At 46.1% G+C, this 27,318-nt stretch overlaps 2 protein-coding genes across 3 annotated transcripts in view; one reads left to right on the forward strand and one right to left on the reverse strand.

Moving 5' to 3' along the window:
* The window catches only part of ADGRF5 (adhesion G protein-coupled receptor F5), a 31,792-nt gene extending 18,429 nt beyond the window's left edge, over nt 1-13,363 (forward strand). For both annotated transcript variants that reach the window (XM_052691038.1, XM_052691029.1), the window contains 11 exons: nt 346-510; nt 631-849; nt 1,557-1,775; nt 2,616-2,765; nt 3,821-4,014; nt 4,848-5,021; nt 5,998-7,362; nt 8,283-8,324; nt 8,412-8,471; nt 11,327-11,411; nt 12,078-13,363. In XM_052691038.1, coding sequence (XP_052546998.1) covers nt 346-510; nt 631-849; nt 1,557-1,775; nt 2,616-2,765; nt 3,821-4,014; nt 4,848-5,021; nt 5,998-7,362; nt 8,283-8,324; nt 8,412-8,471; nt 11,327-11,411; nt 12,078-12,157 — 2,753 coding nt within the window. In that variant the 3' untranslated portion in view covers nt 12,158-13,363. The remainder of the gene's footprint in view (nt 1-345; nt 511-630; nt 850-1,556; nt 1,776-2,615; nt 2,766-3,820; nt 4,015-4,847; nt 5,022-5,997; nt 7,363-8,282; nt 8,325-8,411; nt 8,472-11,326; nt 11,412-12,077) is intronic.
* Nucleotides 13,364-14,574: 1,211 nt separating this feature from the next.
* On the reverse strand, nt 14,575-27,107 carry MEP1A (meprin A subunit alpha). Its single transcript, XM_052691601.1, has 14 exons — nt 26,994-27,107; nt 26,886-26,910; nt 26,735-26,788; nt 25,200-25,240; nt 25,007-25,085; nt 24,580-24,697; nt 23,658-23,833; nt 21,985-22,206; nt 21,276-21,425; nt 19,853-20,068; nt 17,189-17,638; nt 15,761-15,934; nt 15,221-15,428; nt 14,575-14,949 (listed from the first exon to the last, which is right to left on the reverse strand). Exons 1-14 carry the CDS (start codon nt 27,075-27,077, stop codon nt 14,802-14,804), a joined length of 2,145 nt encoding a protein of 714 aa, XP_052547561.1. The 5' UTR covers nt 27,078-27,107; the 3' UTR covers nt 14,575-14,801.
* Between the last annotated feature and the right edge of the window lie 211 nt (nt 27,108-27,318).

The raw sequence follows: 27,318 nt of genomic DNA on the forward strand, positions 1-27,318 counted from the left end.
AGAGCCACATCCAGCCTGGCCTTGAATGCCTGCAGGGATGGGGCATCCACAGCCTCCTTGGGCAACTAGTTAACCATCCTGACACATCCAAGCGCTGCTGTGGCTCTAATTACATTAATTTTGGCTGCAGAGCAGTGCTGAAAGCATTGGGCCTTTGAGACTTCTGTGAGCACTTCGAGTGAAGGATTAGAAAGGACTTCAGCAGTGATGTGTTCAAGTGGCATTCTATCAGAGGGCGCTGACAAAACCATCAGGCTTCCTCAGCTAGTGTGACTGCTTGGGATTTCAAGAACCCAACTGCTGTTAGATGCCCCCTGACCTTCAGTTAGTTCTTTTTCTCTCTAGGAGTCCCCAGTTTCAGCAGTAACTGCACTGAATACAAGCTCAACATGATGGACTCGCTGTGCTTGGCCGAGCAGTCGGGTACGGTGACAACATACACATGTGAGCTGCAGACAGGGCACGGCGCCCGGAGCAGCTGGGACATCAGAATTACCTACTTCCGAGAAGGTAAGAGGGAACAGCAAGAGACCACCCGCTGTCTGAGGCTCTTCAGTGCACACCATTGGCAAAGCAATCATTCTGACAAGAGGCCCTCAATATAGTGACATTTATCTTGTGTTGTCCCAGCCCAGGTAAGAATATCTTCCAGCGTAAACACATCAGTTTCCGTGGGATATGGCTTCAGTCTAAAGTGTGAAAGTGATGTGAGCAATTATGACAGCATCAGATGGGAAATCCATTCTGGAGATAGAATACAAGCAGTAGAATGCGCTGCGTGCATTACAACCAACAAATCCACAGCCACATCAGTGCTCGAGGTGAACACTGCCACTCAAGACTGGAACGGTGAGTGAACGTGGCTGACACCAGCTACAAAGGCAGTGAAATCATAGAATGATAGAATGTCCGGGGTTGCAAAGGCCCACAGCGCTCCTCCAGTCCCAACCCCCTGCTGTGTGCAGGTCGCCAACCAGCAGCCCAGGCTGCCCAGAGCCACATCCAGCCTGGCCTTGAATGCCTGCAGGGATGGGGCATCCACAGCCTCCTTGGGCAACCTGTGCCAGTGCCTCACCACCCTCTGCATGAAAAACTTCCTCCTCACATCCAACCCAAACCTCCCCTGTCTCACTTCAAAACCATTCCCCTTGTCCCATCACCACCCACCCTCACACACAGCCGTTCCCCTCCTGTTTATCCGCTCCCTTCAAGCACTGAAGGCCACCATGAGGTCACCCCACAGCCTTCTCTTCTCCAGGCTAAATGAGCCCAGTTCCCTCAACCTTTCCTCATAGCAGAGCTGCTCCAGCCCTCTGACATCTCAGAGCCTCCTCTGGACCTGCTCCCAGAGCTCAGCATCCCCAGCCCAGCAAATAGCTGAGGTACTTCATCATGGGAGACACAGAGAACGAGAATTAAAATTCAAATTGCTCGAGAACAGAAAATGCCGATACTGCCAGGACTGTACTTGTGATGAACTGATGGGCTGATGAGCATGCAGGAGCTGAGGAGCCCTTCCACTGACTAAGATCTGGCTTTTGTGTCACTGCTTTCAGGCACCTACGTCTGCTCATTCTCCCAGGACTCCCTGAACAATTCTGCTAGCATGACAATCAATGTGATTCCCTTGCCCCTGAAGCAGCACATCCGGATAGACCCCGTTCAAGCACCTATCATGTGCAGGATGCCCCAAGCCATCAACTGCTGCATAAGTGATGACACCGTGGAAGATTATGATGTTAGATTTGTGGTGCAAGAAAAAGAATTTCCAGCTGGTAAGAAAGAGTAAAGTTGTGGAACCATCAGTTACAGTACGTACTACAACCCAGACCCTGTAGTTTTTCGTTGTTTTCATTTATGTTCATGTAACCAGTATTACGACTACCTGTGAGTACCACTAAGATACAGCAATGGGCTTTTTGGGATGGTTGCCAGGCCTAGGGAGTGTGGCTCAGAAGAGTAATTGATGTGCTGCCATGGCAATGAGGCACCATGCAGGGCAGGGGGAGGGAAGCATCATCAGCACCGTTCTGGTTGAGGAATGCTGAACTACACTTATTTTCTTTTATATTCCTCTCTGCCACCTGTTTGAAATGAGAATCAAGGAAGTGTTGCTCATGACTTTCCACTAATTTCTGAAAAATGTAGAATAACAACACATCTTTGAATACAGTTCAAAGATCTGTCTTCTACGTGGTTGTAGATACCACCTGCAGCAGCTGAGGCTTCCATGTCTTTAATCTTATTGTGGGTGTTTGGCTTCCCTGGGACACCTCTATAGACTGGATGTAGGCAGGTGACAAAATAGCTAGATTAGAAGTGAGCACAGAACAGCCGAACTATTTCAGAAAGCAGGCAGGAGCAAAAAGACAAAAAAAGGCTGAAGTGTGAGCAGGGGGAGATGGAGGGATTGTCGGGTTGCTGAGATGTGTTGGGTCCTCTCTGGAGGAGACTGCAGTTGGGGCATACTGCAAAGCAATGGGAGACTGGGACAGATCTGGAGTTCAAAAGATCCATAGACAGACGTAGCTGTGGCCCAGACAGAAATGTCAGCTTTCTGCTGCCAGCTGGGTGGCCTAGAACCAGTACTGACCCACCTCAAACTTTCCATGCAGAAAAAAAGAAGCGAGGAAATTTCTTGTGCTACTCGTTCAATTACACAGAAACGGAATGCAGGGGAAAGGAGCTCGAGGCACACTGCAAGTTTGTGAACAGCATTGGGCAGGAGGTCAGCAGCGAGAGGATACAGCTGAACCTCATAGCTGGTAAGTGTCACAAGCACAGAGCTCCTCCTGGCTGCTACATAGGAAATCCCAGTATCTCTGGTAAGGCAGATGTCACTAGTTTAATCAGGGGTGACAACACGAACAGTTCTTGTTTGCCAAGAACTTTTGTCTCCTTTCTGGCTGGAAATTTTGGAATGCAGAGGAAAACACACATTTTGCTGATGTTGAAAAAAAAAAATAATAATTCAACAAGATGTTTTGTCTTCACAGCCTTTGCTGGAGCAGGCAGTTATGTGATAGTGCCACATATATATGTAGACACTTGATTTTAAGTGGCAGCTACTGTGAATAACCCAATCAAAGCCAACTAGCAGACACTCTGTTCATCAAAAAGGTGTTAAGGCATCACTATCAAGACCTTCATACGACCTTCCTATGTGGGCTACAGCAGAACTGAGTCTCTCAGCATAATAAACTCACTTTAGGTTAGAAACGATCACAGGTACAAAGAGACTTAAGTTCATAAGTGGTCAGTGTAGTCACAACCCCACCCCTATGGTGCATGTAATCCAGTAGACAAAGCCTAAAACACTGGGTGTTCATTTGGCAGTTCAGTCAAGTACCCCAAAACAAGGGGCTCTCTTCAGTTTTCTTTCTCATTTCATGATTGAAAAAAAAAAAAGCTGACATGAGAATTTAGAAGCCAGCGTTCTTTTCACCAGGTTTTGATTGCAGCTTCTCCTTGAGAGCAAAACACCACAAGCCTATAGTAGAAGAACCAGCATGCAGGTACCCAGAATATTTCCCTGCTCTCAAAAAAGATCCTCTTAGGCCTTGGAAGAATGTTTGAAGATATAAATTAATCTTTCTGTATAGTATTACTATGGAGAGCAGTGAAAGCTTGGAAGATATTGGGGAAAAAAAACAACTTCTGAAGCATATACTCACTGAAAGGTCGTAATTAACGAAGAGTAAAAACTGAAATCCTAATCTAAAGAACTCAGAATGCTGTGTGGTCATTTATCTGATGGGAGGTAAATTATTCACCTCTATGCTTCTCAGCTTTCCGTCTTGATGTCTTTTCCTCAATACAGATGAGAACATCATTTCCTGCTCAGAAAACAATTCCTTTGGAAGGGAAGGAGACGTGTTAATAAAGTCGTGCTCTGTTTTAAACACTACTTTTCTCCGAGGCTGCAAAATTTACAAGTGCTGCAGCAAGTCGTGGAAGATGGAAAAGAATGACTGCGTGTCCGAACAAATAAACAGCCTGCTGCTCACGGCAGAGGTAACGTGTCTGGAGGGGCAAACTTTACCTCTTGGCAGTACGGTGCTCTCTGTGTTATTCAAAGACGTAGAGGAAATGGACCTGGGGGTATTGATTGATGCTTGGCTGAACAGTGTGCCCAGGTGGCCAAGAAGGCCAATGGCATCCTGGCTTGCATCAGAAACAGCATTGCAAGCAGGAGCAGAGAGGTGATTGTTCCCCTGTATTCAGCACTGGTGAGGCCGCACCTCGAGTGCTGTGTCCAGTTTTGGGCCCCTCACTGCAAGAAAGACATGGAGGCCCTGGAACGTGTTCAAAGGAGGGCAACAAAGCTGGTGAGGGGTCTGGAACACAGGGCTGATGAGGAGAGGTTGAAGGAGCTGGGAATGTTCAGCCTGGAGAAGAGGAGCTCAGGGGAGACCTCATTGCTCTCTATGACTGCCTGAAGGGAGGCTGTAGTGAGCTGGGGGTCGGCCTCTTCTCTCGTGTCATCAGTAATAGGAACAGGGGGAATGGCTTCAAGCTACGGCAGGGGAGATTCAGGCTGGACATGAGGAAGTATTGCTTTTCAGAAAGGGTGGTCAGGCACTGGAATGGATGCCCAGGGAGGTGGTGGAGTCACCGAGCCTGGGGGTGTTCAAGGAAAGGCTGGATGCTGTGTTGAGGGACATGGTTTAGTGGGAGCTATTGGGAATAGGTGAACGGTTGGACTGGATGAGCTTTTAGGTCTTTTCCAACCTTGGTGATTCTGTGATTCTATGATTCTATGATTCGTATTGCTGTAGCCATTATGAAGGAGGATCAAGCTCCAGGCAAACTGCATACATGTGATACACTGCTATCTTCTGTTCCAGTCCTTGGTCAACAGTCCCAGTGCAAAAACCGGCCTACCTGACTTCCTTCAGAACCTGAAGAATCAGATAGTACTGCTGCAAGATGACAATTCTTCTGCAAACCTTGCTGCAATTGTTACCATCCTCTACAACATCTCTTCTATTCCAATAGAAGCAAAGAAGTCCACCATCATCGTAAGGTTTTATTTAACACTTGTTAATACTCATCAGCACCTTTGGCCTCTTTTGTCATAAAGAATGACATTCCTCCTGATGGACTGCTGTGGTTAGTTAGAGTCAGGAACAGGAGGGAGTTAAAGGAATGAGACAGAGTGACAGATTAAATGATGGCAAAGAAACAAGTATTTATGGAAGATGATGAAGACTAGGAGCTTAAGCACGAAAGAGAGGTTGCTGTATTCTAGCTTAGCAGCTAGAAATGTTCTAGGGGTCCATAAATGCCCCTGGGATTCAAGATTAGAGCAGAGGCCAAGGAATGGGCTGCCCAGGGAGCTGGTGGGGTCACCAACCTCGGAGGTGTTCAAGGAACGGTTAGACATTGTGTTGAGGGACATAGATTAGTGAGAAATATTGCTCATAGAGGGACGGTTGGACTGGATGACCTTGTGGGTCTTAGCCAACTTTGCTGATTCTATGATTCTATGAATGATGGAATAGGAGAAAGAATAGAAAATGGACTTTAAATAAGGATAGGGACAGTAAATTCCAGGGTCCACAATGATGCAAGGAAAATCAACTGATGTTACAACAACTGAATTGCAAAACATATCATAGAAATACTTGTAAGCTGTGATTGTCAGGTGTGGAGGAATAGCACTGCTCTTCTGAGCAGAAATGGGCAAGAAGACTTGTTTTCTAGTTGGAGAATGAGATAGAAAAAAATCAAAGACAGCATAAAGGTTGAGGCCTGGGAAAGAAGGCTGGAGAAAATATTAAGATATAAAGACAAGCTAAGCAAATTACTTTGGAAGCCTTGACTTGAAAATAGGGTGTGGAAAGGATTATTTATTGAATATTTCATGTGGACTGAACAAAAGAAGAACACGTAGGGCTTTTTCAACAGGCAATTCTCGATCAGTCCAGAAATTATCATCAAAAACAAGTATTCGTACAAGATTTCAGTTGCAGCATTGTTGTTCTGTTGTTTCAGGATTACTTCACTACAGTGGATGTTATTGTTGCTGATTCCAAGAAGGAGCTTTGGGCTGACCTGAATCAAGGGCCGATATCCATCAGTTCTTTGTTACTGAACGCAGTGGAAAGATTTTCTGAGAACCTCCTACCGGTTAATAACAGCATTCCACATGTGTCCACTGAAACCCTTGAGCTGCAAGGAATGGTTGTCACAGGACATAGCCACGCCGACTACAGTAAGGACTTCAGCCGCCTGGGAAACCTCACAGCTCGTGTGCTGATTGATAAAATCGAGACTCTGCCTCCAAATTCAACCATTGTCAGTGTGGCCTACTCAGCTCTTGGTCGTATTTTGCCTGTGAATGTGGACATGTATGTGAACAGCTTGGTGATATCAACAGTTCTGAGCTGTGAGAGAAGCCAGAACTTCCACATTAATATGACCTTTCAGAAAGAAGACCTGTCTTTGAAGGCGCCCCAATGTGTCTTTTGGGACTTCAACCTCAACAACAGTAGGGGAAGCTGGGATAATCAAAGTTGCACACTAACAGAGGAAAAAGACAACGTCCTTTGTTCCTGCAATCACTTGACGCCATTCTCCATTCTGATGTCACCAGATAAACCTGCTCCAAATTCTGTTGAAGATTACATTACCCACATTGGCCTGGCCATTTCGATCTTGAGTTTAGTGGTCTGTATTGTAATTGAATCCTTAGTTTGGAAAACCGTGACAAACAACACAACCTCCTACGTCCGTCACGTCTGTATTCTCAACACAGCGGCATCTCTCCTAGTTGCTGACGTTTGGTTCATTGTCACTGCCTCCATCAGCGAACGCAGCATGCAGAGAAGAAGAGAGATCTGTGTTGCAGCCACATTCTTCATCCATTTATTCTACCTGTGTGGCTTTTTCTGGATGCTCAGCCTTGGCCTCATCCTTTTTTACAGACTAGTCTTCATCTTACATAACACAAGCAAGACGTGTCAGAAGGCAGTGGTATTCTGCCTGGGTTATGGGTGCCCCTTTGTCTTCGCTGTCACCACCATTGCTGTCACGCTGCCGTGGGACACTTACACCAGAAAGGATGCCTGCTGGCTCAACTGGGAGGACAGTAAAGCTATCTTGGCCTTTGTCATACCTGCCCTGGCCATCGTGGCCATGAATTTGTTCATCACTGCAGTTGTGATAATAAAAATACTAAGGCCAAACATTGGGGACAGGACAAACAAGCAAGAGCGGAAGACCTTGTTTCAAATTTGCAAAAGTCTCATCATCTTGACACCACTGTTAGGCCTCACCTGGGGATTTGGTCTTACCATCATCATCAAACATAGCCACCAAGCCTTCCACATCCTCTTCGCTCTGCTCAACGCTTTGCAGGTGAGTTACACACAGGCATGGTTTTGTTTTGTCTTATGCCCGTTTAACAAGTAGTGACATTCCTGCAGTGCTGTGCTTGAGGGGAATTAAAACAGCACAGGAAAGCTCAGAGTTGTCTTACACATCTTCACTCCCAAAGGGCTCTTTGGGAAACCCATTCCAGGCATTCAGAAACACCTTATATGATCAGCTTCATTAACAGATGTGCCTCGTAGATCGATCTGGCACAGACACAACTTCTAATTTTGCCAATGCTTTTGGCAAGAACTCCTATCCTGAAGATGAGGAAAATAGCCCCATTATTTTCAGTTGGGCGAGCTACAGCTCATCAAGTTCTGCTCTTATTACAGTGCATCTGGAGGCATCACATGATCCTCTTGTGGGTTCAAGTAATGAGGAACTATAAACTACATGAAAATCCCCCCAGACAGCTGAGTAGTGCTACTGAGAGAGGAACTGACTGAACCCATGGATGAATTTTCAGTCAGCAGTTTTTACAACCAGGCCAGCAGGATCTAGATACAACAGGATTTCTTAAAGACAGCAATAGTTATGTCTGCTCTGTCTCTTAAGGATGCCCTCAAACCTGCACACTCCAGACCAATCTCTCCTGCTTTTCCTATTGTGCACCTTCCAGCTTGTAAAAATAGGAAGGCATGCCTCCCATATACAAATATCCGTTCTTCCAAATGTACTTAATGCTAGAAACTACCTGGGTCATCTTCTAAACCAGGTATTCAGTCCGTCCTGGAGAACTCCAACCACATCAACAGTCCATCATCATGTGAAATGCACTTCAAAAACGCCTTCTATCAGAGAGTTTGGAGTTCTAATAGTGAGCACGGACAGTGATTGTGACAATTGTGAGGTACTGCAATTAAAAGTTGATGTTGTCAAATATGTCATTTTCTGTTTCCTAGGGATTATTCATTTTGGTATTTGGGACTCTGTGGGACAACAAGGTAAGAAGTCAAACTGTTTCCTGTATTATGTGACAGATTGTTGGAATTTGTACACAGTCACTGCATTTTTCTTTCTTGAACAAATAGATAAAAGAAGCCCTGCTGAAGAGGAATTCACTATCCAGATGGAGTTCACAACAAACAAAGGTGAAATGCTTGATTTAAGAACATATTTCTAAGTTACTGTTGAATAACCCAACATTCTCATTTGTCTCCTAAGTCCATTGCACTGTGTATGCTGAATTATTTTTCAGAACTGACCAGAGAAAGGAAAGAAATTAACAACACAGATATGAATACACTTCGCTTTTCAAAGTTCATTATTTCACTTACAATAATTGGTCAAAAATAAGAAGGAGCTTGGCGGACATTTGATCTAGAGCAGTATATGAAAACATACTGAATTTCTTAAGAAATAAAGTACAAAATGTAACTGGAACTTTAAGTTTGAAAAAAGACAATTCCAGGAGCACCATTAATTATTCACAATGTAAGAAAAATTCAGAAGGAATTTCTTGGGGCAGGGAAGGATGGCCGTGCTGCTGCTGGGACTTGTAAGGCAGCTGATAGCTCAGCCAGCTTGATTCTTAGAATACAAAATGGGAGGAGGAAACAGCATTTTGTCCAAGTTGTGTCCACTTGCAATCACAGAACAGCTGAGGTTGGGAAGAGCCTCTGGATGTCATCTCATTCAGATTGCAGAAGTGTCTGTGTCACTCCTGTAGTGTCTGAATCACTCTCATGGTGCTGAGTTTTCACTTCGTATAGGAACAGAATTTATTCAGAAGAATCTGCTGAAGTATTGCTTAAGAAAACTCAGAATAGCTCAAAGGATGGAGGCTCCCCAACCTCTCTGCCCCATCTACTCCTTTGTTTGCTCACAGTGGAACCATTTTTCAGTGGGATTTTTTGTATTTTGCCTTTGTGCCCACCACCTTTTGTCCTCCCATTGGGACCAATCAGAAAATTCTGGCTATCTTCTGCTGAAGCTTTCTTCATTTTGGATCCTGAGAATAATTTATCTGACTTTTTTAAACTGGTACTCTGAGTATTTCCAGTGTTTTCTGCAGGAGGAATTCCACTGGGAATTCATAGCTAGGAATATTTCCTAATGCATTTTTAAAGTGCCATTCCTTGTCTGTGTCCTGAAGATGATGTCTGCTGGATGTGGTGCTATTTCAACTTCTGGAAAACCTCATTTTTCCCAGGATGGGAGGAATAACTTACACAACTATCATTAAGCATGGTAGCTTCTCATTACCTCCTGTACTGGCACATCCAGCAGAATAAAGGAGAAGGAGCAAGTTGTTAAGCCTTCAACCCCAGTTCTGAATTCCTCTCTAACAAAATCTCCCAGACCAAACACTTTCAGCTGAAGTTGACACTGTTGAAGCTGCCCCAGACTGTTGGGGTTGTCCCGTTTCCATGGCAGTTCTACTGAAAAGAGCAAATAAAGCAAGATCCAAGTCCTCGATCAAAATTTTTAGATGTTATTCATCTACCTCCTTCCTCTCTCCCTTTATGATATAGGCCTTGTTTCCCCTATGGCACAACCTAGTGAGCAGAGACTGAACAGAGAAAGACATTTAATTCTGTATTTTTTTAAATATACTTCTTGAAGGAATCCCATTAATTTGTCAAACTATACCAGCTCTGAAAATGAAGCATTTTAGCAGCAAAAGCTCTCTGGAATGAACACAGTTGTATTCCGCCGCCCTCCAGTGCGTAGAGTTCAGTGTGCCTTTGGTTATCCCAGCAGCCCTCATGGCTGATCCCAAGTGCACAGCTCAGCCTTCCTGCCACCCTTGATGGATAAAAGGCCAGAACGTTCTGCTGTCTGACACTGACAGAGGGCTGTGCGATCAGGGGCACGGTCTGGTTGGGGGCTGTAACTAGTGATGCTCACGAGGAGCCAGTGCTGCATCCAGTCTTGTTCCGTGCCTTTATCAATGACCTGGGTGAAGGAATAGAGTCCATCCTCCACAAGTTTGCTGATGATTTGGAGCTGGGAGGAGTGGCTGACACACCAGAAGGCCGTGCTGCCAGTCTGCGAGAGCTGGACAGGGTGAGAGTTGGACAGAGAGGAACCTGGTGAGGTTCAACAAGAGCAAGTGTAGAGTCCTGTCCTGCACCTGGAGAGGAATAACTGCATGCACCAGCACAGGCTGGGGGCTGACCTGCTGGAGAGGAGCTCTGCAGAAAAGGACATGAGGGTCCTGGTGGCCAACAGGTTGTCCATGAGCCAGGGTGCTCTGTGTCCATGAAGGCCAACGGTGTCCTGCCAGCTAAGACCACAGTGGAAGACCACAAAGATGATGAGGGGCCTGGAGCATCTCCTGTACAAAGAAAGGGTGAGAGAGCTGGGGTTGTTTAGCCTGGAGAAGAGAAGGCTGAGAGGGGATCTGATCAATGTTTATAAATATCTAAAGGGCAAGTGTCAAGAAGAAAGGGCCAGGCTCTTTTCAGTGGTGCCCAGTGTCTGGACAAGGGGCAACAGGCACAAACTGGAACATAGGAATTTCCACAAAAAATGAGAAAGAAATTCCTTATTTTGACAGTGACAGAGCCCCGGCACAGGCTGCCAGGGAGGTGGTGGACTCTCCTCCTCTGCAGATATTCAAGACCCATCTGAACACCCCTGTGCAACCTGCTGTAGGGAAGTGCTATAGCAGAGACATTGGACTCAGTGATCTCCAGAGGTCCCTTCCAACCCCTGTGATTCTGTGGTTCTGTGGCTGACCCTGAAGCTTACACCTTGTTCCCAACTGAGCAATGGTTAGAGATAGGCTGTCACCTTTTGTGCTGGGTAGTTTTGTTTAAAGTTTGTCTATCTTCTCCACTGCCATCATAAAAATGCAAATGAGTGAACTGATGCCATACCAACATCTAACCTGTCCCACCTGTGCTGCAGAACAGCTTTTTATTTTAACCTTTTACTTTTCTCCATGTGACTGCAAAAGAAAGTTCTAAGCATTTGACAAAAAGCCATTTCTCTCTTTCAGTCAACATCCCTGATCCTGGTGGCACCGATGTTTTCCATGAGCTATCCATTTTCAAGAACATTCAACAACTTATTTGGCAAAACAGGTACGTGACAGTAGATTTCTTCTTAAAGCACTGACAAGGTTTGGCCCGACTTCCCACTCCTAAGGTTTGCTTATCCCTATCCATCAATCTGCCTATCTGTTGGTGCAGGGATAGCACTCCATCTTCTACTGAGAAGGAACTGCAGTAACACAAATCAGTGGAATCACTAGTACAGTTGCTTGTAATTGTAGCAGTGCTAGCAGTGCAACTGTCTAACACTAAAGCAGCTATCAGATTGTGGCATATTTCACCAGTTCTAAAGGCCACCAATTGAGCTTTGTTTTGAGCTTCTTGTTGCCGTAATCAGTGCTCCTCAGGTAAGTGCTCTGGTGTTCCCCCCCCTCCTTGGAACTTGGAATTGTCAAAGGTTAGCTGGCAGTCATTTCATGGATGTCACCACTCCAGATACGATTTTATTCTCACAGAACCATCAAATCCCAGCATGGCCTGGGTTGCAAAGGCCCACAGCGCTCCTCCAGCTCCAACCCCTGCTGTGTGCAGGTCGCCAACCAGCAGCCCAGGCTGCCCAGAGCCACATCCAGCCTGCCCTTGAATGCCTGCAGGGATGGGGCATCCACAGCCTCCTTGGGCATCCTTTCCAACGTGCCAAACCCAGCATATCTCACTCTGTCTGTCCTTCGATCTGATCGCTTTCTTGTTTTGCAGGAAAATACACAGTATCTTCTTCAGAGCCATCCAGTGCTTCCACAGAGAACACCTCCAAGTCAGATTCTTTGCTCAACTGAAGCACAAGCAAATGATAAACCATTTAACTATGAAAGGATCTCTGCCCTTTCCGTGATACACACAAAAAGTGTCTGTGAGTCAAGCAGTGGGCTGCTTCCCATTGACCGAACTGTGCTTGGGTGCATTCTTCTGGACCAACCTGCTCTGGTTCCCATGTAAGGCAGGGAAGCTTTGTGAGGTGGAATTTTACAGGAGCTGTCAATAGCAGGAGAGACAACGAGAGGTTTTGGAGTTGGAAGGATCCGAAGACCTTCAAGTGCTGGTGAAGCCATTGAAGAATTCTCAGCCTTTAAGAGGGTGCTTCGCTCTATGCAGTACTGAGCCACGAATCGCAGTGCTATCCACAGCCGTTGTCCAGTACTTGTAGGTTTCCCCCATCAGATCTCCAGATGATTCCAGAGGGCTGTGCAGATAAACAAGTACCTCATCGCTTCCCACCTGCCCTCCTCCCTGAGCCTGGGAAGGCTGTGTCAGAGACTTCTGGAACCAAAGGTTCACAACCAAGACAGTCCATTTCAAATCATCCCTTTTGACCCAGAAAAAAAAAAAAAGAAGACCATAAAGATTCCCATGGGGTTTCTTTCAGATAGAATGTACTGGAAGCTCCATGTAGCACTTTCTGAAGAAAAGGAAGCTTTATATCTTTAATTGTTTCTCCTTGATATGTAATATAGTAAGAAAAAGAGGGTTGCTGCTCTCTACTACAGAAGAAGCTGTAATTATTTATTGTTACGTATGCAGGGAGTCTCTTGTATAGCCTGTACCTTTAGGTCTCCTTGCAGAGAAGAATCACACTGGGAGTGCTGAGAGTCAGTTCTGCCATGAATGTAAAGCAGCATGTGCCAGGCAGGGTGGAAGGTTTTGTATAAATTACTGTTCTGTGGAATCAGTTATTTCCAAGCCTGTATGCCTTTACAAGGCAGGACTCCTGTTTCAAGCAGAGGGCTATGAAAGAGCCTGAAAATACATGTGGCACATCGAGGTGTTACACACCACAATGCATGGAGATTTAAATGTGAGGCCAGTACCAAGTAGGACTGTCAGGTACAGCCCCTTTTGGTTCCTGGGGAACCGTGAACTTGTTCCCAGGACTTTGGAGTGAACCAGGATGGGAAACTGTTGCCTGCTCTTCGAGGCACGTGTGATGGTTTGGCAGGGGCAGATGGTGACGAATGCAGACAATAAACAAGCATCAATCAATTGTATTATTGATATTGAAAGCAGTTTCTTTTTCTTTGAAGATGTAGATGCTAACAGTAGAACTGAAACACAATTAGCCAATTAGCAACCACTCTATAGCTGCCTTACCCACTCTCAGCAACAGGAGCCAGGTCACTGGCAGAGCCAAGGGGAGCAGTGGGCTCACCAACAGTTTGCTCACCTCAGGAGTGTGGCATTTTGGTGAGCTGGCTACATTTGTTCAGCTGGCCCAACCCTTCATCCCAACTCCTTGTGCCCTCCATGAACACCCTTTGCTGAAGTGAAGGCTGCCACACAAACTTGTTTTCTGACAGTTGCCATCACCTGGATCTTCTGCTTAACTGCAAGGCGTTCAGTTAAATGGTGTTCTAATGACATCCTACCAGGTTCAGCTTATCTCTGGATTTCTTTTCTAGCAATGGAACAGTCACTGCCCTGGCACCTTCCTCTGATTTAATACAGCCCAAGAAAAATAATAAAGGATGGAATTCACAGACTCACGGAATGACAGAATGGCCAGGGTTGGAAGGGACCTCAAGGATCACGAATCTCCAACCTCAAATTCATAGAATCATAGAATCTCCAAGGTTGGAAAAGACCTCCAAGGTCATCCTGTCCAACCATCCACGCACCACCAATATTTCCCCACTACACCACGTCCCTCAGTACCACATCTACACGGTCCTGGAGCACCTCCAGCTCAGGCTGCCCAGGGCCCATCCATGGCCTCGGGCACCTCCAGGGATGGGGCACCACAGCTCTGGGCAGTGCCAGCATCTCTCTGCCCTCTGAGTGAAGGATTTCCTCCCAATATCTGACCTAAATCTCCATTCTTTTAGCTTAAAGCCATTCCCTGCTGTCCTATCACTATCAGACCATGTATAAAAGTCACTCCCCCTTCTGCTTATGAGCTCCTCATCACTGGAAGGCCTTCCTGCAGCCTTCCCTTCTCCAGGTTGAACGCCCCACAGCTTAGTGGAAGATAAGTGTTAATGTACTGATTTACCTAACTATGGGTTTATATCCTTTAAGTATCCTGGGCAATTTCTATAGGAATTTTTCTAGAATCTTCACAGATTTGCTTGCACATGGCTTTCCCTGGTGTTTAGAGAAGTTCTTCCAGTTAAAGTTTGCACTGTGATTAGGATTGCTTGCATGGACTCTCAGCACAGCTGCTTGCTATTCGATGAGGTAACAAAACAATAAAGAAATACACGAGACAGGCAGGATATGAGCTTTTATTAGGCAGCAGTTCATGTAATGACCTTGAACTGCCAAATCCTATGAAATAAATGGACAGCTGCCAAGATGTTGGTAGAACATTTCAATATCCAGATGCTGGCTGGTCTGGCACAAGTTGTATTTGTCGTTTTTCACTGAAAACTGATGTGTGGTGAACCACAAAAAAAACCATCAGACTTGCTTTTATCTCTCTGCATTTCTTTATCTTCTAGCCATCATGGAAATGAGGATAATAGTTAAGACAATGGTTCCAGCAATTCCACCAACTGTCATTCCCAGGATGTTGCCGTGGACCTGCATGGACTGGCACCTCTCACCTGTGAAGAAGAAGGCTTGTCCTGATGGGCACCTGGGAAAATAAGCACAGATTTACATGGGTCAGGAGTTCTGTCCTGCCCTGCAGGCCCACCTTGAGATCCTCACACTGACTGTCCTGGATGAGCAGTTCCCATCAGATGGCTTCGCATTACAACAATCCCACTCTGTAGTGCAGTCAAGTTCCTACTGTTCTTTGTAATGCAGCGACTCAGACCCATGGGGTCTGCAGCTCTGTACACTTGCTAGCTGCACCATTCGGTTCAAAAGAAAGTCAAGACAAGCAGGGTGGAGACCTGTGATACCTGCAGCTCGGTCTCCCTTTCACATTCACACAGATTCCATCATTCTGGCAGGGGTTTGGATCACACGGGTCTTGCAGAGAAGGCAGCCAGCGCTGCATTGGCTCCATCTCCTCGGCTGCTCTCTTCTTTCTTTCTAAGATGTGGCCCTCTGAGACAGCAGATTGCTGGGACACAACGGGGACTTCGGTGTTATTGAGGTGAATCAGGTCTTTTAAAAACAGGAACAGAGGAGAAATATATCAGAAAACAGAGACTGACGTAATTATTGTTAGTTTATAGTTAGTACTCTTCACCCAGAGGAAGAAACAGTTAGGTGAGGGTGTCTAAGAAATAAACCTTCAGGAAACCGTTGCCACTTTCATTCCTTGGAATTCACAAGCACTGCAGTCAACATTGAAATTAACACACAAACATTTTTCAGTGTTGGTCCCCATTAGAAGATGGTTCAGGGACAGGAGGTGGCAGCAATTTGAATGAGTGAGAAGAGAGAAAGGATCAGCCATTGCCATTTGCAAGGAGAATCAGAATGAAGGACTTTACCGTGGAATTCTGCAAAAATGATCAGGTTATCATTTTTCAGAAAGTTTCTTCGTCTCAGCTGGCTGTGGGATATGAAGCTGTTCCACCCCCAGTCTCTGGTTCTGTAGCAATTGCATGAGGCATCAAAGCTTCCATTAATGGATGGTCTCTCCCATATTAAGTTTCCATTTACACCTGCAAAGAGGATATGAATGACAAATAAAAGCCACAGAGCTCTGCAGCCTAAAACTATGACATCATTATTTTATGCATTGCAGTGTTCAGCAGGATTGATACTGCAAAATCAAGTTCAGGGCTCAGGTGTCCCAACAAATCTCAGCAGACTGACAAACAGTGGATGCCAACAGATGCTTAGAAGAGGCCTCTGAGTCTATGTGAAGGCACTGAAATTTCACAGCTCCCCTTTCACTGAGGACTGACAAAGTCCTCAGTTTTTAAGGTTTTTTTCATGGTTTAGAGTCTAGCTGATTTTGTTCTTTGCTGTTGTTCTGTTCAACACATTCACACCTAAGGTTCAAAACCTCTTAGAGAAAAACTATGTACCAAACTTCCACTGAAAAACAGTGAAGAGGGATGGAGACTCATCTCCGGTATTTCATACTGTATTGCCTTCAGTATTGTTCTGTTCTTATTTCCATGATCACATCCACAAGGGATCCTGGGGCTGGACATGGAACCATCGTGCTGTGTGCTACGTAAACCTGGAGCTCTAGATACCCATGTGTGAAAGTCTTCAGTCCGTCAGGCCCAGCAAGACGGGCTTCAGATGCTGCAGACTGATCTCAGGCAGTTCAATTTAACCAAGTCCCCAAAATGTAATTTCAAATTATTATTGGATTGGATGCAATGGAATAAAGAACCCTACTGGCATTGCACCACAGATCACACACATCATCATGGTCACATTGCAGGTGGAATAGGAACTGCCAGCTCTTTGGCACAGGAGAACTCTCTACAAGTCTGTTATGAAGGGGTAGAGGTTTTAAACATAAGAGGATGGGTTTAGATTAGATACTAGGAAGAAAATCTGAACTCAGAGAGCAGTGAAGGCCTGGCACTGCCCAGAGCTGTGGTGCCCATCCCTGGAGGTGCCCGAGGCCATGGATGGGCCCTGGGCAGCCTGGCCGAGTGAGAGTGTCCCTGCCTGTGGGAGAGAGCTGGACTAGGTGGCCTGTAACGTCCCTTCCAACTCAAAGCATTCTATAGGTTCTATGATTCTATTTAGGTAGATACACAAGTGATTGTTCATCACTTCCCACACTATGCATCACTTTTCACATTAGATGAACTTTTGAAGACAGGGATTCTGATCCATAAAAATGTCCCAAATTGGAAAATGAAGCCAGAATTGTCCAGCTGTGAGCCCTGCTCTGTCCTCTGTCCTCCTTGGCTTTCATTTTCACCATTTCTCCGGGCAAACACACTTACTCTGGTCTGTGCTTGTGGTGAAGCTTCTGCTGGCAGACATCCTCTGCAGCACGTTAGGGTCCTGGTCGAGCACTGTGAGCATGGCTTGGCGATTCAGAGCTGGCCACTCCAGGACAGCATCATTCTCTCCACTGCACAGGTGGAAGGCAACGCGGGTGTAGCCACTGCTACTGGACTGGGGGTACAAACTTATGCCATAAGCGTAACCCTCGGGGCTGTAAAACCGAGGGCTCTGAATGACGCCACTTGACGCACTTTCCAGAATCTGACTGAAATTCCGAACGATCCACACCGCTGTGGGACAGGGGGTCTCTGTCAGAGTGACATCGTCGACAATGATCCCACCAGAGGAAGAGCCGGGGTTGCCCTTTAGTCCTTGGAAGAGGTATCGGAACTTATTCTGAACATTGAGGGTTACGTGGGCGATTTTCCAGTCCTGGTCACTGTCCGCTTTTGTGAGAGGAAAACAAGACATTGCCACCAGCATCATTACATGACATCACGAAGGAGCTCATTCCTCATTATCTATCCCAGCTGCGTTTAGACAACCTGAGCTCTCAGAGAGTCACGAAAGCTAGAGATCTGAAGTTACTGTTATCGCTGTACTGCTTTTGCACCACATCAACCAAATGCACTGGGCGCATTGCGGTAGGAACTCTTCACACATTAGTGAATAGCAGGCTGTAGGGTGAAGGGAGCATGCTAAATGCAAAGATATAGGAAGAGGATGGGAACCAATGAATCAGCATGTTAGAATTTACTGTTCTGGACGCTTTTTCCAGAGCATTGTCCTTCCCTGCAAAATGCAGCAGCATTATGGAGGCAGATAATCACAGGTCTTGGGTACTGACAACATTGCATTGACAACTGCACAGCAATGCAGTGGCTGAATTCCCACTATGCAGCAAAACTACCCAAAGTGGGAACTCAATTCACGTCTCCAGAGTTACGAGTAGTTTTTTTTAGACACATGAAAAATCAGGCTGGGGGTCACAGAATCACAGAATCACAGAATCACCTGGGTTGGAAGGGACCTCAAGGATCATGTAGTTCCAACCCCCCTGCCTAGCAGGGCCACCAAACATCCACATTCAGATCAGGTTGCCCAGGACCCCGTCCAACCTGGCCTTGAACACGTCCAAGGACGGGGCATCCACAACCTCCCTGGGCAGCCCGTTCCAGGGCCTAACTACTCTCCTTGTGAAGAACTTCCCCCTAACATCCAACCTAAATCTTTCCTCCTTCAACTTTGATCCATTTCCCCTAGTCCTGCTGTTGTCAGCCCTTCTGAAGAGTTTACTCCCCTCCTGGGTGTAGGTTCCCTTCAGGTATTGATAGGCTTCAATGAGGTCGCCCCGCAGCCTTCTCTTCTCCAGGCTGAACAAGCCCAACTCCCTCAGCCTGTCCTCATAGGGGAGGTGCTCCAGCCCCCTGATCATCTTAGTCGCCCTCCTCTGGACCCTTTCCAAGATCTCTATGTCTTTCTTGTACTGAGGGCTCCACACCTGGACACAGTACTCCAGGTGGGGCCTCACAAGAGCCGAGTAGAGAGGGACAATCACCTCCCTCTCCCTGCTGACCACCCCTCTCCTGATGGAGCCCAGGATCCCATTTGCCTTTCGAGCTGCCAGAGCGCACTGCTGGCTCATGTTCAGGGTCCTACTCTCCATGGATGAGCACAGCTCTTTGCACCAGAGCAGACCAGTGGCAGATGATATTTTGGCCAGCAGAGGTCTAGCCAGTGGTCTCCAAAGGGTTTTGGGGCCCCTCCATTCACTAAGCATAACCTGACCTCTTGAGAGCAGCTCGGCAGAGAAGGACCTCGGGGTCCTGATGGACGAGAGACTTAACATGAGCCAGCAGTGCGCTCTGGCAGCTCGAAAGGCAAATGGGATCCTGGGCTCCATCAGGAGAGGGGTGGTCAGCAGGGAGAGGGAGGTGATCGTCCCTCTCTACTCGGCTCTTGTGAGGCCCCACCTGGAGTACTGTGTCCAGGTGTGGAGCCCTCAGTACAAGAAAGACATAGAGATCTTGGAAAGGGTCCAGAGGAGGGCGACTAAGATGATCAGGGGGCTGGAGCACCTCCCCTATGAGGACAGGCTGAGGGAGTTGGGCCTGGAGAGTGTTCAGCCTGGAGAAGAGAAGGCTGCGGGGCGACCTCATTGCAGCCTATCAATACCTGAAGGGAACCTACACCCAGGAGGGGAGTAAACTCTTCAGAAGGGCTGACAACAGCAGGACTAGGGGAAATGGATCAAAGTTGAAGGAGGAAAGATTTAGGTTGGATGTTAGGGGGAAGTTCTTCACAAGGAGAGTGGTTAGGCCCTGGAACAGGCTGCCCAGGGAGGTTGTGGATGCCCCGTCCTTGGCCGTGTTCAAGGCCAGGTTGGACGGGGTCCTGGGCAACCTGATCTGAATGTGTGTGTTTGGTGGCCCTGCTAGGCAGGGGGGTTGGAACTACATGATCCTTGAGGTCCCTTCCAACCCAGGTGATTCTGTGATTCTGTGATTCTGTGTGACCACGATTTCAAAGGTAAATGTGCTTACCAAATCCTTGGCTGAACTGCAAGATGCTGTCCTGGTAGCTTAAGGAAAATGTTCTGATTTCTGAGCCAAATTTTTCTCTCTCCAAATTCTGTGTCCTCCTCACCTTTATAGACTTACCCTGAAAGGTTTCAATTTTCCTCATCTTGCGAACGTTTCCAGTCCCATCATCTTCCTTAGTCCAGATGACCAGCTTGTCAGATGAGCTCCCTGACATCTTATAGAAGAACTGGAGGCACTGCTGAGTCCTCTTGGGATACAGGATTCGGGACTCCAGGACTGCCACCTCTTCTGCATTTCCAGAGCTGGTGTTGAAGTACATGAAATAGCCAGCATCTGTCAACAAAGCAGAGAGTATCACTCCCTCTTTCCAGCTTTCCAGCTGGTTGCATGGTGCACATGTCCAGTAAACATTCTGGGTAGCCTTGGGTAGGAACAAGGCTGGTAGTTCAGGATGTACATGGGACTCATCACAGGCAGCTTCTGTCCATTCTGCATTAGCTGGTCTAGGCTGGATACTTCAGGAATGTGTCCCATGCTGACTGCAGGTAACCAGCAGATGTTTTTTTACTTGATTTGTATTGAAGATAATACAAAGATGAGGTCTTACAGGTCGTATCCTGTATTACCTTTGGTGGCTGGGTCATGTAGGGGGAACAGCCTCCTCCTATTTACAGCAAGCCAAGCTTTGCCTTTTTCAGAGTACAGCTGAATGTGCTTTAGGCTAGGATTTCTTCACTCTTTGCTTAGGCAATACTTAGCACCAAAACCACTTTTTCTTTCTTTAAGGTCTATAGAAGCTTTCCCCATCTAAAGAACAAGAAATCAGAACCTTGCTTTTCAGAAATGTTTGTATTTAGTCTTTATTCTCACTCATAAGTGTGAACCCTGTAACTTTCATTGAGGATGACTCTGCTCTGTTTGGAATGTTGAAAAGAAAATAATGCTCAGGTTCCTTTTTTTTATCACAAAAACTTTGTAACTTTCTTCTGCTTCCAGAGCCAGCACTCCTCAAGCTTAACTTACTATTTGCTTTCCAAACATGTTTATTATTTGCTTTGCAAGCACATTTATGGTTGGCTTATAGAGTGCTATTCCATTCTTATCATGCAGCAACATAACTCTTACTCAGACTTTGGAAGCTGCAGTAAATCCTTTTCCAGATTGTATTAAAAGTTAACATTGTTCTTTGTCCCCTTTTATAGTGCTGATGTAGAAAAACATTCAACTATGCCAAAAAAAGCTTAACAAGAGCACTAATGCAACCATAAACTCAGACCCACAGTGCCAAGTCAAGTGCAAGGAAAAAGGGCATTCTGTTTAGCTTGATGTTATTACAGCGAGGTTTGCTGGGCAGTCTCCTAAACATGGTTTAAGAATGTATTTTCAGAATAGCCAGCGCTGGGTTTTCTGAAGGGCTGAGTGCAGTGACTGGGTCAGAGAAGATGTTAAATGTGTTTGCATTTATAGCACAGGTGTGCAAAAGTGAGCGTCACCCCAGTAACCCCTGCCCGGAGCAAAGGGTTCTGATGTCGCTTTTTACCTGTACAGCGCCCAGAAAGTGTGTGGTCCGTGTCCCCTGCAGGACTGCTCTGTTGGTGGACCCAATCTAGGTCATCTGTGGTGCTCTGAATCATGCCGCAGATATTTTCATTCTCAAAGGTACACTGATCCAAGAGGGTGAGAGTCGAAGCTGAGGAGAAGATGCACACGTCATTACCTCCAAAGTCTTACTGAAAACAAAACTGAGGTCCTCCTGAAGTGGATGCTTCTGATGGCCGACCCACAGGGATGGCAGCTCCTTGCTGACAGCCACATCTGGCGACAATATCTTCAGCTGGATCAGCAATCAAATAAATGGAGTGTCAGACTCCAGAATCACGCAACCCAAGGTGCAAAACAATCTGATTGAGACTGAATGCCGGGGAAAAGAGGACAAAGTACATTGCCTTCACCTCCTAACAGAGATGTGAGGAAACTGCCCACACATCAGCAGAAAACAACCACGTCTCTAAGCCCCTGTGAGCACCATGGGAGAACAGGGGGGAATGGCTCAGCTTCTGTTGCCTGATTCGACTCTTCCAAGGAAGCAGCCAACAGAGCCAAAGAGAGGGATGAGGAGGGAATGAACGTTCTGGGTGTCAGCACCACAGGCCCTCTCTGATACTATTCCAAGAATAGAGAAGAATTGTTGTGTTTTTAGACATCGGGCTCAAGTACGGATAGGCTGCAGTGTCTGAATCGTGACTTACTGCAGTTATACATGCGATTAAGTCTTTCCAGGTCAATGTCGCTGAAATCCAGACGCTGCCCAATGATGTCATTAAACGCTGGGATCTTTGCTGTGATCGTGGGGATGCTGTCATTTTTGTTAAAGGAAAACGGTGCATAGTGCATCACTGACTCGTAGTCGTAGGGCGTGTTCAGGTCAGTGATGTAGCTGTCATCGTACTTGTTAAAGTTGTGCTCTCTGCCTGGAAGGAAATGGAAAAGTGCTTCATCACAGAGTTCAGTAGCCCTTGGATAGAGCTTTCTGGTGCAAAATGATGTACATGAAAACAATTGCTGAGTGACAAAAGGCTCAAGTTTAACAAGATTTGTTCAGGAACTAATTTTTACAACACAGCGTTGTCTTTAGATTCCATTTCTGCATCCCCATGTGACTTCAGGGGCTTCAAAATCAAATATCCCTGAGCAGTAAATACTGATATGTAGGAGATCAGATTGTATGGTCTCACGGTAAGCATCCTGACAGACTGAACCTGAGGATTAGTGTGCTCCATCCCAGAGCCTGTGAATACTGATGCAAAAGTTTCCCAGTGCATATGATGGCATATGAACAAGGAGGAATCCTGGAGCCCTTCGCTTTTTAAGACGACAGGAATGAATGAGAGCCTGGATTGTCCCCAGGCTCCACCCTGGACTGATGATATTGCTCTGATGTTGCTAGAGAAGAGTCTTTTGGAAACATGCTTCTAGAAGTTTCTGCAATCATTAGTTTCTTAGAGAAGGAGGTTTTTGCAGTGACGGAAGGAGGGAGCCATGTCACACCTTTCCGTATGGAGGCAAAGGGAGACTCCCACCCTGTCCAGCTACGAGTAATACTTTCAGAATATTTGGCACTGTTCCTCACAGAAAGGCCAACACGTGACTGCCCTCAGGGGATAACCACAGCTTCTGTCTGTGAAGGCTGCTCTTCCTCATGACTCTGTCCTGAGCACAAAGGTCTCCAGTCCAAGGCTTGAGGTTATATAAGAACTTGGATTGATGTTCTTCAGATCTTTGAACTGCAGTTTTTATCAAAAAAATGATGGGAACCTTGCTAATTACATGCTATCACTTTTTATAGCTAGAGGCAAAACCTTGGCAGTACACAGGCAGGTGCAATAATGCTGCTTTTCATACCACTGCTGGGCATTTATGTTCTATGAGATACATGTTTTACACATGGGCAGATGACACGTGGCCCCAAACTTCTCATTTTTCCAAAAAAAAGCCTGATTGACTCTATAGGGCACACCCAATCCAAGGTGGAAGCTACACGTTACAGTCCTTCTGCAGGGCTGTGTAGTGTCCATATTCCCTACACACAGAATGGCAAAGTCCAAATCAATGTTGGCAAATTAACCTTTCTATTCCATCTCCAATAAGTTGTCCTTTCAAATGGCTTCAGTTGAAGTTTTCTACTTAATAAATTTCCCTCATTGAAAAATGAGATTTTATAGCATGGATAGCAATGTACAGAATATGGATAGGGCTTGGACTATGGATTTATATATATATTTATATTTATATATAGTTCCAGTTTCTGGAAATCTGGATGTGTGAGTATAAACCTGTTCAGATTCTGAGAACTTTCATTACAGAAGAGCCAGATGCTGAGCAGTTTGCACTTTACAAATCTGACTGGAAGTTCCCAACCAACCTGTAAGGATTTCATCCCACCAGATGGTCACGTAGTCATCGCGATCCATCCTCGACTGCTCGTGGTAGAACCCCAAAGCATGCAGGATCTCGTGTTCCACGATTGCTTTGTGGTCACACCCTGACCCAATGGAGAGGTTCTGCCCATTCTTCAGGTCCCCCACCATGGACCAACACCTGAGAAAGAGAAAGATCTTACCATCTGCAATTAGTTTTCTTCTTTGTCTTTATGTCCGCTTGCTGCATTTAAATATATATATATATTTAAAAGAAAGGTTTAAGTATAAAATGATTACTGTAAATCATTCCTTATGTGCTGATCAAGCTCCTTTGGTGCTTACCAGATGCTCTACTCTGAAGGCAGACTAAGCCTCAAACTAAGCTGTCATTTACATGAGGCAGGTGTTTTACGCACCCCCCCATTTTAGGCAAGGTCACACTTGATTTTTGAGATCCACAGAAGTTTTGTCTCATTATCAGCTGTCATTTTGCCAAGAAATATCATACATGCATAGAACTGCAAGCTCATCATAATGCTGAACTCTCTGTTCTCTGGCCAGGCTGGATGTGGCTCTGGGCAGCCTGGGCTGCTGGTTGTTGACCTGCACACAGCAGGGGTTGGGACTGGAGGAGCGCTGTGGTTCTTTTCAGCCCAGGCCATGCTGTGATTCTGTGATTCACTTAGGGCTTCTTGGCAACCCTCTCCAAACCAGATGCCCATTTCAGGTTCCTCCCCTGAACATCCCCTGCAGCCAACAGAGCAAGGCAGCCAGCTTCCAAGCCCCAGGATGAGGTGCTTTCTTGGTGGCCCCTTTCTCTACCACAACCAGCTCACAAAGAACTGCTGGACTGCTGCAGTTGGATGGAATGAATTCTCCTTGGTTCCACACAGAAGAAACAAGCAGAAGTCGATGGTCCCTTACCCGCTTTCTTTTATGAAGAATATGTAGCTTGCCTCTCCTTCATACGGCTTGAAATCCACGCAGGACTTAAGGCGGAACATTTCAAGTGCCTGGAGAATGACTCCTTTGGCATTCAGATCTGGAGAACATAAGTGAGCAGAGCATCTTTAGCACCCAGGGGTGGTTCGGCCCAGAGAGGTAATGCACATGGTTTATGTGTGGGACCGAAAGGAAAATGAATGAAAACAGAACTGAACTGAATTTAATTAAACTACGTTTTGTTATGACTGCTGTAGGAGAAAGAAGGGAGTTGATGCAAAGGAGCAATCTGGTTGTTAGTGAATATCAACGGGAGAGAACCAGCTCTGCAAAAAGCAGATTTCTGATCGCGCTGATTCCAGTGCAAACAAATACTGCAGTTAGAAATTGAATAAAGTATTGGCATTACCTAAGTCATCACCTAGGATATAGGGAACAGGGAACTGCCATCTGTAGGTGTCGTCTCTTAAGGCATTTCGCTGGTTTTTCTGGAAAGAGAATGGACAGCTGGTGATACAGGTGTTTTGTGTAGAGATGTGCTGATGTGTGCTAAAAATACAATTAGGGCAAACGCAAGCAATAAAGTTTCTGTAATTACTTACAGGAAGCAAGATATCACCCTGAAAAAGGTCCAATCCAGCAGCTGAAAAGCAATTTATTGAAAGGTAATGTAAATGGAATATCAAATAATCATTTTAACTCAAAAGCCGCATTTGAGCATACTCATCCAAGGTCATGTCCTCATGCATTTACAGGAAATAAAAGTCTATCCTCAGCTTCTACTCAGTATTTAATACTAAATGATGTGTGGCAGAAATCTGGTGACAGCCATTATCCATATCATAGAATCATAGAATGGCCTGGGTTGGAAGGGACCTCAAGGATCACGAAGCTCCAACCCCCCTGTGCCATGCAGGGCCACCAACCTCCCCATTTCACAGCAGCCCAGGCTGCCCAGGGCCCCATCCAACCTGGCCTTGAACACCTCCAGGGATGGACGGGGCATCACAGCCTCTCTGGGCAGCTGTTCCAGCACCTCACCACTCTCACAGCACACAACTTCCCCTGACATCCAACCTCCATCTGCCCTCCCTCAACTCCAAACCATTTCCCCTTGTCCTGCTGCCATCTCCCCTTTCACAGAGCTGACTCCCCTCCTGTCTGCAGGCTCCCTTTAGGCACTGCAGGCTGCACTGAGGTCACCCCGCAGCTTCTCTTCTCCATGCTGAACAAGCCCAGCTCCCTCAGCCTGTCTTTGCAGTGGAGGTGCTGCAGCCCCCTGCTCATCTCTGTGGCTCCTCTAGACCTTCTTCAAAAAATCTCATTTTAGAGCCTCCTGCTGTCTGTCGGGCAGTGGCACCAGTCACACAATGGGACAATCCTCGAGAGGATGTACTGATATTGAGTAATGCATCAGGAGAAAGTGTTGCACGGTGCACCAGTGATGGATGTATGGAAATTTACATTATTGGAAATTAAAGAAATAATTAAAATAGAATACTGTATAACATGTTGTGTTGTTTCCTTGCCACTTTTATAGAAGCTCAAGCTAACATCCAAGCTATCAGCAAGCCTGTGAAACTTCAAAAATATCATAAATATATGAAGCAACTTTAAAGTGATGAAAGGTGATATTGTCTTGACACTAGGAGCCTGTCCAAACAAGAGAAGTAAAAGGCATCTGCATGCTTTGCTTACAGAGGGTTGCAGAATGTCTAGACAATAATTTTGTGTGGGAGAGACCTGAGAAATCAGCATTTTTTTTAATGTACAGCAGAGTGGAATGGAGAAGAATAGAGCGGAGTGGAGTAGAGTAGAACCGTTCAGTTAGAGGGGACCTGCAGTGATCATCCACTCCAACTGCTTCATCACTTCAGGGCTAACCAAAAGTTAAGTGATATTATTGCAGGCTTTATCCAAACGCCTCTGGAACAGACACGGGTATGGGCACCAACCACTTCTCCAGGAAGCCTGTGCCAGTGTTTGATCACACTCACAGCAAAGAAACTTTTCCCAGTACCTACTGTGAACCTCTCCTGGAGCATCTTTGTGCCATTCCTGGGCATCCTGACATAGGATACTGGGGAGAAGGTACTGGTAGGCTCAGAACTGATGAAGAATTTAGCCATGAACTCACCTAAGTTTATGTCTGGAATGTCTCTGATTATCTCACTAGCATCATTTTCTCCATCTGCAAGATAGACAGAACATCATGTGTTCAGATGTAGCGGCACACAGCAGGCAAAACAAAATGCTTCAAAACTCAAAGCAGTTCACGGAGTGCTTACCAGGCTCACTGGAGAGATGCTCAACCTGAAAGACAATAACACAGCCAGCATGAGGTATGGGGCATTTCTGCACTGAGAGGAGCCTGTAGAAATCAGGTTTCTACTTACAGAGACTGGAGTAGCACATGCATAACATAACAGGAGGGCCAGGCAGAGCAGGGAGCTGCGGGTGCCCATTTCTGCAGTGGACATGGAAGCTGGCTCCCCTCATCTCTGGCAATATATAGAGCATGCTGCTGAGCTTCCCACAGGCACCAGCCAACCAGCTGCCAGCTTTCCACCTTGGTAACTTTATCATAACATCATATCACCCCCCTTGATGACAGGCGATGGCATTGCTGCTGTCCTTTACCCAAGTCCACTTTGGAGGAATGTTAGAGAGGAATGTGATCACTCCCAGTTTCAGGCAGTACAAGGCTCACATGGGCTTTGT

The sequence above is a fragment of the Tympanuchus pallidicinctus genome, unplaced genomic scaffold (genome assembly GCF_026119805.1).
Source record: "Tympanuchus pallidicinctus isolate F22 unplaced genomic scaffold, pur_lepc_1.0 scaffold1, whole genome shotgun sequence".
Taxonomy (NCBI): Eukaryota; Metazoa; Chordata; class Aves; order Galliformes; family Phasianidae; genus Tympanuchus; species Tympanuchus pallidicinctus.